General features: G+C 44.5%; 1 protein-coding gene and 1 long non-coding RNA gene across 6 annotated transcripts in view; both read left to right on the plus strand.

The window, feature by feature from the left end:
* The window catches only part of ppp1r13l (protein phosphatase 1, regulatory subunit 13 like), a 68,900-nt gene extending 56,073 nt beyond the window's left edge, over positions 1-12,827 (plus strand). For all 3 annotated transcript variants that reach the window (XM_036961981.2, XM_036961980.2, XM_036961984.2), the window contains 9 exons: positions 462-541; positions 749-1,160; positions 1,280-1,594; positions 3,648-3,892; positions 6,394-6,531; positions 7,533-7,666; positions 8,328-8,494; positions 8,801-8,994; positions 9,284-12,827. In XM_036961981.2, coding sequence (XP_036817876.2) covers positions 462-541; positions 749-1,160; positions 1,280-1,594; positions 3,648-3,892; positions 6,394-6,531; positions 7,533-7,666; positions 8,328-8,494; positions 8,801-8,994; positions 9,284-9,319 — 1,721 coding nt within the window. In that variant the 3' untranslated portion in view covers positions 9,320-12,827. The remainder of the gene's footprint in view (positions 1-461; positions 542-748; positions 1,161-1,279; positions 1,595-3,647; positions 3,893-6,393; positions 6,532-7,532; positions 7,667-8,327; positions 8,495-8,800; positions 8,995-9,283) is intronic.
* LOC149972443 (uncharacterized) overlaps positions 1-12,827 on the plus strand; it is a 43,749-nt gene extending 30,922 nt beyond the window's left edge. For 2 of the 3 annotated variants that reach the window (XR_016491458.1, XR_016491457.1), the window contains exon 2: positions 11,365-12,827. This is a non-coding gene — a long non-coding RNA (uncharacterized LOC149972443). The remainder of the gene's footprint in view (positions 1-11,364) is intronic. The other variant, XR_016491459.1, reaches the window with a different exon arrangement.
* Positions 12,828-14,194: the final 1,367 nt, after the last annotated feature.

A 14,194-nucleotide genomic window follows, 5' to 3' on the forward strand; every position in this document is an offset into this window, starting at 1 on the left:
CCTAGCACCTCCCTGTTGTTAACCTAGCACCTCCCTGTTGGTAACCTAGCACCTCCCTGTTGTTAACCTAGCACCTCCCTGTTGGTAACCTAGCACCTCCCTGTTGTTAACCTAGCACCTCCCTGTTGTTAACCTAGCACCTCCCTGTTGGTAACCTAGCACCTCCCTATTGGCAACCTAGCACCTCCCTGTTGGTAACCTAGCACCTCCCTGTTGGTAACCTAGCACCTCCCTGTTGTTAACCTAGCACCTCCCTGTTGGTAACCTAGCACCTCCCTATTGGTAACCTAGCACCTCCCTGTTGTTAACCTAGCACCTCCCTGTTGTTAACCTAGCACCTCCCTATTGGCAACCTAGCACCTCCCTGTTGGTAACCCAGCACCTCCCTGTTGTTAACCTAGCACCTCCCTGTTGTTAACCTAGCACCTCCCTATTGGTAACCTAGCACCTCCCTGTTGCAGAGACTGAGTGGCTGAGACCGTTGGTGCCAAACACCAACTGGAGAGAATCTAACCTGGATGGCCCTTCCCCTTCGAAGAAGGTAGGGTGTGTGTGCGTGCGCATGCTCAGGTGTTTTTGATTGTTAATCATCTCTCTCTCTCTCTCTCTCTCTCTCTCTCTCTCTCTCTCTCTCTCTCTGGTGTACTGTATTGACATGGAAAGTTGAATTGCTTAAATTGTCATGTATAACAATGATGGTCAGATGAACAGTATCTCTGACTCTCTGCCCCCTCTTCTTTTCCTCCAGGACACCCTCCCTCGTTCCCACCAGTCCACCCACTCATCTCTCCCCCGTAACACCCGTATCACTGTTCCTCCCGACTCGTCCTCCCTCTACCACGCCCCTCCCCAACCAATCATATCCCGTATCTCCATCCCCCCCTGCTCCTCCTCCTCCCAGCCCCCACGTCAGCACAGACCCATCCCTCTCTCCGTCATCATGCGGCTCCAGAACCCCTACTGGGCATCGTCTGCCCTCCACCCCCGGGCCCTGGGTACCGAGAGGGATATGGGTCTGTACCGCCATGCTGTACCCAGGGAGTATAGGGATTACCTGGAGTACAGAGAGTACCAGACCCAGCCACAGACCCAGCCACAGACCCAGCCACTGGCCCAGCCACAGACCCATGAGCTCAGGCAGCCAGCCTACCACGGGGAAGGTATAGTATCTAAACGAACATAGACTCTACTCTCACAATCTAACCGGTTATGTGTGGTCACCCGTCTGTGTGTAAATTCTGTCCATCCGTCCATCTGTGTGTTCTCTCTTCTCCCACAGTGCTGAAACCAGGTGATGTTGACATTGAGTTGGAGCGACTGGACCCAATTCATCAAAGTCCCATGGCCCCTGACCCAGCTCTCCCAGAGAAAGGGAGGGAGACAGAGAGAGGAGGAGGAGGAGAACCCCAGGCGGTGGCCCCTAGGCCCCTCAGCCCGTCCAGGCTGCAACCAGTGGTGGCTGCAGAGAGCCCAGATGTCCCTGACATGGAAGAGCTGCTTCGGATTCGCTCTGAGATCCCCCGGGCTCTGAAGAGACGCGGCTCTGTGACCCCTAACTCCAATCTTGACCCAAACCCTGAACCGGGGTCACAAGGTTAGGAAAGGACTTCTATTATACAATTATTTTGCATAAATAATTTGACACAGAGGGAACCAGGGATGTGAGTGAGAATGACGGAGTGAATGGTAGAAACTAAGAAAGTTCACCACCAAACTGTTTCACTGTCGTTCTATTAATTGCAAGGTTTTATTTATTTAGTATATATCTACAGCCTCCCCGACTGATCACGTTATCAATGCTCGTCCTCTAGAATCTTCTGCTGATCACGTAATCAATCACGTAATCAATACTCATCCTGTAGAATCTTCTGCTGATCACGTAATCAATCACATAATCAATACTCATCCTGTAGAATCTTCTGCTGATCACGTAATCAATCACATAATCAATACTCATCCCGTAGAATCTTCTGCTGATCACGTAATCAATCACATAATCAATACTCATCCCGTAGAATCTTCTGCTGATCACGTAATCAATCACGTAATCAATACTCATCCTGTAGAATCTTCTGCTGATCACGTAATCAATACTCATCCTGTAGAATCTTCTGCTGATCACGTAATCAATACTCATCCTGTAGAATCTTCTGCTGATCACGTAATCAATCACGTAATCAATACTCATCCCGTAGAATCTTCTGCTGATCACGTAATCATTCACGCAATCAATACTCATCCCGTAGAATCTTCTGCTGATCACGTAATCAATCACGTAATCAATACTCATCCTGTAGAATCTTCTGCTGATCATGTCATCAATGCTCGTCCTGTAGAATCTTCTACTGATTATATAATCAATCAAGGAATCAATGCTCATCCTGTAGAATCTTCTGCTGATCATGTCATCAATGCTCATCCTGTAAAATCTTCTGCTGATCATGTAATCAATCACGTAATCAATACTCATCCTGTAGAATCTTCTGCTGATCACGTTATCAATGCTCGTCCTGTAGAATCTTCTGCTGATCATGTAATCAATCACGTAATCAATACTCATCCTCTAGAATATTCTGCTGATCACGTAATCAATACTCATCCTCTAGAATCTTCTGCTGATCACGTAATCAATACTCATCCTCTAGAATCTTCTGCTGATCACGTAATCAATACGCATCTTCTAGAATCTTCTGCTGATCACGTAATCAATACTCATCCTCTAGAATCTTCTGCTGATCACGTAATCAATACTCATCCTGTAGAATCTTCTGCTGATCACGTAATCAATACACATCCTGTAGAATCTTCTGCTGATCACGTAATCAATACTCATCCTCTAGAATCTTCTGCTGATCACGTAATCAATACGCATCTTCTAGAATCTTCTGCTGATCACGTAATCAATACTCATCCTCTAGAATCTTCTGCTGATCACGTAATCAATACTGATCCTGTAGAGTCTTCTGTTGATCACGTAATCAATACTCATCCTGTAGAGTCTTCTGCTGATCACGTAATCAATACTCATCCTGTAGAATCTTCTGCTGATCACGTAATCAATACACATCCTGTAGAATCTTCTGCTGATCACGTAATCAATACTCATCCTGTAGAATCTTCTGCTGATCACGTAATCAATACACATCCTGTAGAATCTTCTGCTGATCATGTCATCAATGCTCGTCCTGTAGAATATTCTACTGATCACGTAATCAATCAAGGAATCAATGCTCATCCTGTAGAATCTTCTGCTGATCACGTTATCAATGCTCATCCTGTAAAATCTTCTGCTGATCACGTAATCAATACTCATCCTGTAGAATCTTCTGCTGATCACGTTATCAATACTCATCCTGTAGAGTCTTCTGCTGATCACGTTATCAATGCTCGTCCTCTATAATCTTCTTCTGATCACGTTATCAATGCCCGTCCTCTAGAATTTTCTGCTGATCATGTAATCAATCACGTAATCAATACTCATCCTGTAGAGTCTTCTGCTGATCACGTTATCAATGCTCGTCCTGTAGAATCTTCTGCTGATCACGTTATCAATGCGGCGCTGGTATTATGAATTTGTTTAATTTTCTAAAGCTTCTGCATGTCTATACGATGTTGTGGTAACCTTGTGACCCTGACCCTGTCGCTAGCCCCTGTCCAACCCCAGAAGAAGCCAGCCACCCTGCAGCCGGACCACAATCACAAACAGTACAAACAGATCCTGAATAAACTTTTCCGGAGGAAGGGGTTGACGGGCCAGCAAGGGGGGGAGATGGGGAGTGACTACAGCTCCTCCTCAGATGGAGAAGGGGACAGCTCTACATCCCTCTCCCCTGTCACTAATCCTGTACCTAACACTGGACCCAACACTGGACCTGCTTTGCCAGAGTACAGGGTATGACAGGACACATTATTTCTCTTTGCTTTCTGTTGTTGTGACTATTTTACAGTGAAATGTACAGTACCAGTCGAAAGTTTGGACTCATTCAAGGTTTTTTTTAATTTTTTTTTATTTGTAACTATTTTCTACATTGTAGAATAATAGTGAAGACATCAAAACTATGAAAATACGCATATGGAATCATGTAGTAACCAAAAAAGTGTTAAACAAATCAAAATGTATTCTTCAAAGTAGCCACCCTTTACCTTGATGACAGCTTTGCACACTCTTGGCATTCTCTCAACCAGCTTCATCTGGAATGCTTTTCCAACCGTCTTGAAGGAGTTCCCACATATGCTGAGCACGTGTTGGCAGCTTTTCCTTCACTCTGCAGTCCAACTCATCCCAAACCATCTCAATTGGGTTGAGGTCGTGTGATTGTGGAGGCGAAAGGAGGAATTGGCTTTGGGGATGACCAGTGAGATATACCTGCTGGAGCGCGGGCTGCGGGTGGGTGCTGCTATGGTGACCAGTGAGCTGAGATAAGGCGGGGCTTTACCTAGCAGAGACTTGTAGATGACCTGGAGCCAGTGGGTTTGGCGACGAGTATGAAGCGAGGGCCAGCCAACGAGAGCATACAGGTCGCAGTGGTGGGTAGTATATGGGGCTTTGGTGACAAAACGGATGGCACTGTGATAGACTACATCCAGTTTGTTGAGTAGAGTGTTGGAGGCTATTTTGTAAATGACATCGGCGAAATCGAGGATCGGTAGGATAGTCAGTTTTACGAGGGTACGTTTGGCAGCATGAGTGAAGGATGCTTTGATTGCGAAACAGGAAGTTGATTCTAGATTTAACTTTGGATTGGAGATGTTTGATGTGGGTCTGGAAGGAGAGTTTACAGTCTAACCAGACACCTAGGTATTTGTAGTTGTCCACGTATTCTAAGTCAGAGCCGTCCAGAGTAGTGATGCTGGACGGGCGGGCAGGTGCAGGCAGCGATCGGTTTAGTTTTGCTAGAATTTAAGAGCAGTTGGAGGCCACAGAAGGAGAGTTGTATGGCATTGAAGCTCGTCTGGAGTTTAGTTAGCACAGTGTCCAAAGAAGGGCCAGATGTATACAGAATGGTGTCGTCTGCGTAGAGGTGGATCAGAGAATCACCAGCAGCAAGAGCAACATCTGCGTCTCACAAAGACACAGCGGTTGGAACAAAAAATCTTTGATTTGGACTCATCAGACCAAAGGACAGATTTCCTTGGTCTAATGTCCATTGCTCATGTTTCTTGGCCAAAGCAAGTCTCTTCTTATTATTGGTGTCCTTTAGTAGTGGTTTGTTTGCAGCAATTCAACCATGAAGGCCTGATTCACACAGTCTCCTGAACAGTGTCTTTTATTTGAACTCTGTGAAGCATTTATTTGGGCTGCAATCTGAGAATGGTAACTCTAATGAACTGATCCTCTGCAGCAGAGGTAACTCTGGGTCTTCCTTTCCTGTGGCGGTCCTCATGAGAGACAGTTAACTCTAATGAACTTATCCTCTGCAGCAGAGGTAACTCTGGGTCTTCCTTTCCTGTGGCGGTCCTCATGAGAGACAGTTAACTCTAATGAACTTATCCTCTGCAGCAGAGGTAACTCTGGGTCTTCCTTTCCTGTGGCGGTCCTCATGAGAACCAGTTTCATCATAGCGCTTGATGGTTTTTTGCGGCTACACTTGAAGAAACTGTCAAAGTTCTTGAACTTTTCCAGATTGACTGACCTTCATGTCTTAAAGGAATGATGGACTGTCGTTTCTCTTTGCTTATTTGAGCTCTTCTTGCCATAATATGTGCTTGGTGCTTTACCAAATAGGGCTATCTTCTGTATTCCACCCCTTACCTTGTCACAACACAACTGATGGGTCAAACGCATTAAGAAGGAAAGAAATTCCACAAATAAACTTTTAGCAAGGCAAACCTGTTAGTTGAAATGCATTCCAGGTGACTACCTCATGAAGTTGGTTGAGAGAATGCCAATAGTGTGCAAAGCTGTCATCAAGGCAAAGGGTGGCTAATTAAAAATCTCAAATCTAAAATATATTTTGATTTGTTTAACACTTTTCTTTGGTTACTACATGATTCCATGTGTGTTATTTCATAGTTTTGACGTCTTCACTATTATTCTACAATGTAGAAAATAGTAAAAAATAAAGAAAAACCCTGGAATGAGTAGGTGTTCTAGAACCCTGGAATGAGTAGGTGTTCTAGAACCCTGGAATGAGTAGGTGTTCTAGAACCCTGGAATGAGTAGTTGTGTCTAAACTGTTGTCTGATACTGTAGATGGAGCTTGAGTCCATGTAAGAAACAGTCTCATTGTCAGTGAACTGATCCAGTTAGTGGAAGGTTTTCACTAATAAGAGTCACATGCATTTTTAAACCAAGGCTTCTTGGGCCATGTCTCTCCATCTCGATGTTACTACGTCTGTATCTAATAAGGGAAAGTTAAGGTATTAAGTTGTGGTACTCTTCCATCCTCCCAGGGGTACAATTCCATCCTGCGTCGGGCCAGTCGGGAACGAGGGGATTCTGGTCAGAGGGCTCGGCTCAGCCCTCTGGTTCTACTGCTGGACGGGTCACTGGTGGGGGAACTGGACACTGTTCAGAGGGCCGTGCAGGAGGTAGGTGGAACTGGACACTGTTCAGAGGGCCGTGCAGGAGGTAGGGGGAACTGGACACTGTTCAGAGGGCCGTGCAGGAGGTAGGGGGAACTGGACACTGTTCAGAGGGCCGTGCAGGAGGTAGGGGGAACTGGACACTGTTCAGAGGGCCGTGCAGGAGGTAGGGGGAACTGGACACTGTTCAGAGGGCCGTGCAGGAGGTAGGAGGAACTGGACACTGTTCAGAGGGCCGTGCAGGAGGTAGGGGGAACTGGACACTGTTCAGAGGGCCGTGCAGGAGGTAGGGGGAACTGGACACTGTTCAGAGGGCCGTGCAGGAGGTAGGGGGAACTGGACACTGTTCAGAGGGCCGTGCAGGAGGTAGGAGGAACTGGACACTGTTCAGAGGGCCGTGCAGGAGGTAGGGGGAACTGGACACTGTTCAGAGGGCCGTGCAGGAGGTAGGGGGAACTGGACACTGTTCAGAGGGCCGTGCAGGAGGTAGGAGGAACTGGACACTGTTCAGAGGGCCGTGCAGGAGGTAAGGGGAACTGGACACTGTTCAGAGGGCCGTGCAGGAGGTAGGGGGAACTGGACACTGTTCAGAGGGCCGTGCAGGAGGTAGGGGGAACTGGACACTTCCGAGGGCCGTGCAGGAGGTAGGGGGAACTGGACACTGTTCAGAGGGCCGTGCAGGAGGTAGGAGGAACTGGACACTGTTCAGAGGGCCGTGCAGGAGGAAGGGGGAACTGAACACTGTTCAGAGGGCCGTGCAGGAGGTAGGGGGAACTGGACACTGTTCAGAGGGCCGTGCAGGAGGTAGGGGGAACTGGACACTGTTCCGAGGGCCGTGCAGGAGGTAGGGGGAACTGGACACTGTTCAGAGGGCCGTGCAGGAGGTAAGGGGGTTGGGTGCAGGGGGTAAGGGGGTTGGGTGCAGGGGGTTGTGGACCCAAATAAAGCATTCAGTGTGTGTTGACAGCAAGCATGAGGTTCACCCCTGCATGGTCTGTGCCCTGTAGATGAATGACCCGAGCCAGCCGAACGACGAGGGCATCACAGCCCTCCATAATGCCATCTGTGGAGGTCACTACAGCGTGGTGGACTTCCTGGTTCGTATAGGAGCCAACGTCTCCGCCCCAGACAGCCACGGATGGTAACTTCATTATCGTATGACCTTTTAACTGGCTTATGTCCCTGTAGCTTCCTCCTTCGACATAATAATGGCGTGCTGCTAGCCTTTATTCCTTATGGCCAGCAGCACGCCACCCTGCATCCCACTGCTGGCTTGCAGTGATTGGGGACATTGCCCTGTGTAGGGTGCTGTCTTTCGGGATGGGATGTTAAACAGGTGTCCTGACTCTCTGTGGTCACTAAAAGATCCCATGGCACTTATCGTAAGAGTAGGGGTGTTAACCCCGGTGTCCTTGGCTAAATTCCCAATCTGGCCCTCAAATCATCACGGTCACCTAATAATCCCCAGTTTACAATTGGCTCATTTATTCCCCCCCCCCCCCCCCCCCTCCTCTCCCCTGTAACTATTCCACAGGTCGTTGCTGTAAATGAGAACTTATCTGGTAAAATAAGGGTTAAATTTTTTTTAAATTAAGAAAGAAAAAAAGTATATTCTAGTATATTCCGAATACTTCCCCTCCCTTTATAACGGGCTCTTTCATTGACCAGTCCTATTTTCCTTTACTGTCCACTCCCTCTGTTGCTGTCCCTGTTTTGGGTCATGTTGTGTCATTATGCGTTGTGTTTAGTCAGATGAGGTTGTAGTGTTGTTCATGTGTAGTTTTGTTGTTGTTCTGTACCAGGACCCCCCTCCACTGTGCAGCATCCTGTAACGACCTTCCTCTCTGTCAGTTCCTGGTGAGGAACGGAGCAGCCGTCATGGCGGTGACGGAGAGCGACGACGCCACAGCATCTCAGAAGTGCGACCCGTACGCTATGGGCTTCGAGGAGTGTGAGAGCTTCCTCAAGGGTAGGAGGAACTAGACAGGGGTGCCCTCTTTCTCCATAACTCATTTTTAGGAGTGGGACAGTGCCACATCTGTTATTGAAGAGAAACAGTCGAAGACCGCAGGAAAGATAAGAGGACATCGAGTCAAAGAGCAGTGGTCTGGATTGTAAACCCATTCTGCCTCTAGCTTACATGACTGCCAGGGTCAGCCGCTCTAACCACTAAACCATATAGGCCACTTTATCCAGAACTATTTGCACTCTGTGTCGAAAACGTTTCTAAAAATGTTAGAAAAATCGTTGGTCGTGTGTGTGTGTGTGTTGTCAGGTGTGGAGGAGGCGATGGGTGTAGAGAACAGCGGGGTGCTGTATGCCCTGTGGGAGTACCCTGCCCAGGAGGCAGACGAGCTGGGCTTCAGAGAGGGGGACATGGTGACTATCCTCCAGAAGCCTGACGGGGTAGATTGGTGGTGGGCATCACTTTGTGGCCGAGAGGGATTCATACCTAACAACTACTTCGGGGTAAGAGACAATAATTCATTTTATTAGTTGTCTCCTCCCTCACCCCTTCAGGAACAAATGCCAAGATGACTTTCACATGTCCTGAATAAAAAAAAAATCTATTTACTTGGTAGGCAAGGCAGCTTCCTGGTCCTGAGATCCCACAGGATCGCACATATTTGTTCTAGCCCAGTACTAAAACAGAACTGTTAGTTGCTGTTCAGAACTCCATTTTCATTAGTCCAGAGGCCAACAAATAATGGTTTGTTTCTGTTCTGAACTCAACTCTTTCCTTTCTTTGGTCATGCAGCTGTTCCCTAAAGTTCGTCCTAAGTCCCTCTGCTAGACTCCGCTACCCAATCAGCCCTCGCCCCACTGAATGGCTGGAACGGGAACTGGAGCAGAAAACTGTTGTTGAAAACCTGGGAGGAGAAAGCACATTACGCAGTATAACCTTTGTTCCTTTGTCCTGCCTGATTTCACTAAGAAGTGAACTAGAATAACAGGACATGAGTCACTACAGTGAGACATAGGGCAGGTACTGGGCAGGTACTAGACAGGAGTGTCAGTGATGATATTGCTGCATTATACTTCGTCAATGATCTCAATGTGTCACTATCATTTGTGTGTCTGATTTTATTAGTATATAAAATCTCTCTCTGTCTCTCTCTCTCTCTCTCTCTCTCTCTGTCTCTCTCTCTGTCTCTTTCTCTGTCTCTCTCTCTCTTTCTCTGTCTCTCTCTCTCTGTCTCTTTCTCTGTCTCTCTCTGTCTCTTTCTCTGTCTCTCTCTCTGTATCTTTCTCTGTCTCTCTCTCTGTCTCTTTCTCTGTCTCTCTGTCTCTGTCTCTCTCGATTTCTTCAAATGCTCCCTATATGTATATGTCATCACAAGGCTACTAATGTTGTTATTGTTCTATGTAAAGTGTTTAATTCCGTCAACAATATCTATGACTAAAACTTTTTGTCATTTGTAAAACGATGGCGATAACGAGATGAGACGCCCTGGTGGGTGAAAAACAAAACATAAGTGTTACAAATGACTTCTCATTTTAGTTGACGAAAATGTAACTAGACTTCCACTAATGGACATTTGAACATAAAGCTCCGTTTCATCTGTTTTGTCCAATCGCATTGCAGAATATTTCATGCAATCTTCTCATTGGAAGAAATTAAGTTACACTATCCGATTGAGCTGATCTGCTCGGCTCTCCAACACAACGGCCAAGCCGGTCTCTTCAGTCACTCTTCAATCTTTTGAAGTGATGTGAAGCAGGGACACTTCACTTGTAACTAAACGCCACTAGAAACAGTCATGTTTTACTCTCTCTTACATTCATGTCGACAAAGCCGCGAGAACCTCACGACCCAAAGCATTACGAGCGCCATGAGCCACACCGCCATGAGCCACACCGCCATGAGCCACACCGCCATGAGCCACACCGCCACAAACCACTTGCTGTCTCAAAGTACTCAGTTACTATATCGTACATTGTTTTGTTTTTTCTTCACGGTGATGGTAATTCTTAACGGGTACAAACCGGTTCTGATTTTGCAACAACAACAACAACAAAAGGTACTGTAATAATTAACAACAGTATCTAGCAGGATGCAAATGTTGGAATGGTAAGAGTTGTTCCCCTGTTCCTTTTCTCTGTGATGTCATCTCTAATAGAATCCAGAAATAAGTAAACCCTGTCCTCAAATATGACAAATATTAATATTTATATATTATATATATATTAATAGACCTAAAATATTACAAATATTAATATTTATATATTATTTATATATTAATATATATTAATAATCCTCAAATATTACATCAAAAGGTACATAGTTATGGACAAAGACACAAAACATCCAATTAACATCAAATTAAAAAAAAATTCTTGATCAAATAATATGAAAAACAACCACTTTTTTTGTGCGTTAATAAATGTAATATTATTACAAACCACTTAATAAAAAATATACACGAGTGTATTAGTGTACATAGGCGGGTTATCTAGGTTTTGTACCTGTAGTCTTTTCATCGCCCTGGAGATAAAACAATGCACAATAAGTGATTTGTGATGGTGTGGCTCAATTGGTAATGCCTAGGGTTGTGGGTTCGATTCCCACGGGGGGGGTCCAGTATTGCAAAGTATGCACTCCATACTGTAAGTTGTTCAGGATAAGAGCGTCTACTAAAATGGAAAAATAATGAATACACCATTTCAGTTTTCACGTAGAAATAATTTGCAAACTGGACCTTTACTAGTAATAGAGAATATATATGTTTTCAGCATCCCTCCTAGTAGGACAAGGCTTTCTGAATGTGCACATGATGGAAGTTTAAAGGCAGCCTTTTATTATAGTCATTATATAATAGTCACTATTATGTGACTAAGATGGCAGAGAGTGGAAGCTATGTGACTAAGATGGCAGAGACTGAGAGAGTGGAAGCTATGTGACTAAGATGGCTGAGAGTGGAAGCTATGTGACTAAGATGGCAGAGACTGAGAGAGTGGAAGCTATGTGACTAAGATGGCAGAGAGTGGAAGCTACGTGACTAAGATGGCAGAGAGTGGAAGCTATGTGACTGAGAGAGTGGAAGCTATGTGACTAAGATGGCAGAGAGTGGAAGTTATGTGACTGAGAGAGTGGAAGTTATGTGACTGAGAGAGTGGAAGCTATGTGACTGAGAGAGTGGAAGCTATGTGACTGAGATGGCAGAGAGTGGAAGTTATGTGACTGAGATGGCAGAGAGTGGAAGCTATGTGACTGAGATGGCAGAGAGTGGAAGCTATGTGACTGAGATGGCAGAGAGTGGAAGCTATGTGACTGAGATGGCAGAGAGTGGAAGCTATGTGACTGAGATGGCAGAGAATGGAAGTTGTGTGACTGAGACTGAGGTTTGTTTGAGCTGTTTAATAAAACAGGAAAACTACAATGACTAAAATAGAACTACAATGACTAAAATAGAACTACAATGACTAACATAGAACTACAATGACTAAAATAGAACTACAATGACTAAAATAGAACTACAATGACTAAAATAGAACTACAATGACTAAAATAGAACTACAATGACTAACATAGAACTACAATGCCTAACATAGAACTACAATGACTAAAATAGAGCTACAATGACTAAAATAGAACTACAATGACTAAAATAGAACTACAATGACTAAAATAGAACTACAATGACTAACATAGAACTACAATGACTAACATAGAACTACAATGACTAACATAGAACTACAATGACTAACATAGAACTACAATGACTAACATAGAACTACAATGACTAACATAGAACTACAATGCCTAAAATAGAACTACAATGACTAACATAGAACTACAATGACTAACATAGAACTACAATGACTAACATAGAACTACAATGACTAACATAGAACTACAATGACTAACATAGAACTACAATGACTAACATAGAACTACAATGACTAAAATAGAACTTAAATGACTTTGACTCAAACTATAGGCTCGTCAAACTGATATGAACTGTAACTAAGAAGAATACAATGACTAAAATGGGACTAAGATTAAAAGGTATTTTAATCATAAAGACTAAATCTACAATAGGTGATTTGTTGTATTGTTCTGTGTCAGAGGAAAAAAAAGCTTGTTCAGGAGATTGACCAGGATCTGTTGTGGGGTTTTATGTGTGTGATGATTGTGGCTGTGCATATGCACTTGTGTGTGTGTGTTTGTTTGTACACATAAGTAGGTTGGTTGTTGTTTGAATGGGACTATGCTCTGAGCACAAGACCTCCTAGCAGTGTTTTGATGAACAAATGTTTAACACTGAAAATAACAGTATGAAATAAAGCAATGAGAACAAGGTCTGTCTGGTATTTTCCTGCTCAGTATATGGCTGTTTTATGTATCTACACTGAACAACAATATAAACAACAACATGTGTTTCATGTGCTGAAATAAAAACATCCCCAAAATGTTCCATAAACACCAAAAGCGTATTTCACTCAAATGTTGTGCACAAATTTGTTTACATCCCTGTCAGTGAGCATTTCTCCTTTGCCAAGATAATCCATCCACCTGACAGGTGTGGCATATCAAGAAGCTGATTAAACGGTGTGATCATTACACAGGTGCACCTTGTGCTGGGGGACAATAAAAGGCCACTCTAAAATGTGCAGTTTTGTCACACAAGACAATGACACGGGTGTCTCAAGTTTTGAGGGAGTGTGCAATCACCAGAGCTGCTGCCTGATTATTTAATGTTAATTTCTTTATCTGTATTCCCAGTCATGTGAAATCCATAAATTAGGGCCTAATGAATTCATCTAATTTATTTAATTTAATTTCAATTGACTGCTTTCCTTACATAAACTGTAACTCAGTCAAATCTTTGAAATTGTTACGTGTATATTTTAATGTTATTATTTTTATATACCAGAAACTGCCTGGTTTTCTGATTTCCCCCCCCCCCCCCTACTTTTTTAAAAAGGTATCTGTGACCAACATCGTATTCGTGAGATTCTCCCCCTTTGGTGGTCAAACGTTGCGTTTTATCTTTCTGTTTAGTGTCGTAGGATCTGTTACAGTGGCATGTTGTGTCTCAGTGACTGCACCACTTCAAGCCGTTTTGACGTCTGCTGCTTGCAGTACCGTTTACTAACCAGTAGAGGGTAGTGTCTACTGGTCAGATGGGATTTATGACAAGCATTACACGCACATGAACAGTGAACATCTATTACACATGAGCACATGAACAGAGAGAGAGAGACGGAGGGGGGAGAGAGAAGATTGAGAGAGTCAGAGAGCGAGAGAAAGACAGAGGAGAGAGAGAAAGACTGAGGTGAGAGATGGAGAGAGAGAGGGAATGAAAAACGAGAGGTGGAGAAATAAAGCCATGGATAGAGGAGAAAGGACTATCTAAAAGTTGTGTGTGTGTGTGTGTTGCTGCAGGTTATTGGAAAAACAGTGAAAATAAAATCAGAAATATTCTTCTTCATGAAAAGGAACGAGATCTATAAAAAAAATTGACCTATTTTTCCCTGACCCTAAAAACCCTGATCCCCAAAACCCTGACACTTAAAACCCTGGCCCCCCAAAACCTGGCCCCCAAAACCCTGACCCCCAAAACCCTAACCCCCAAAACCCTGACCCCCAAAACCCTGATCCCCAGAACCCTGACCCCCAAAACCCTGATCCCCAAAACCCTGATCCCCAAAACCCTGATCCCCA

This window comes from Oncorhynchus mykiss, chromosome 24, assembly GCF_057628025.1.
Source record: "Oncorhynchus mykiss isolate SJ-2025 chromosome 24, ASM5762802v1, whole genome shotgun sequence".
NCBI lineage: Eukaryota > Metazoa > Chordata > Actinopteri > Salmoniformes > Salmonidae > Oncorhynchus > Oncorhynchus mykiss.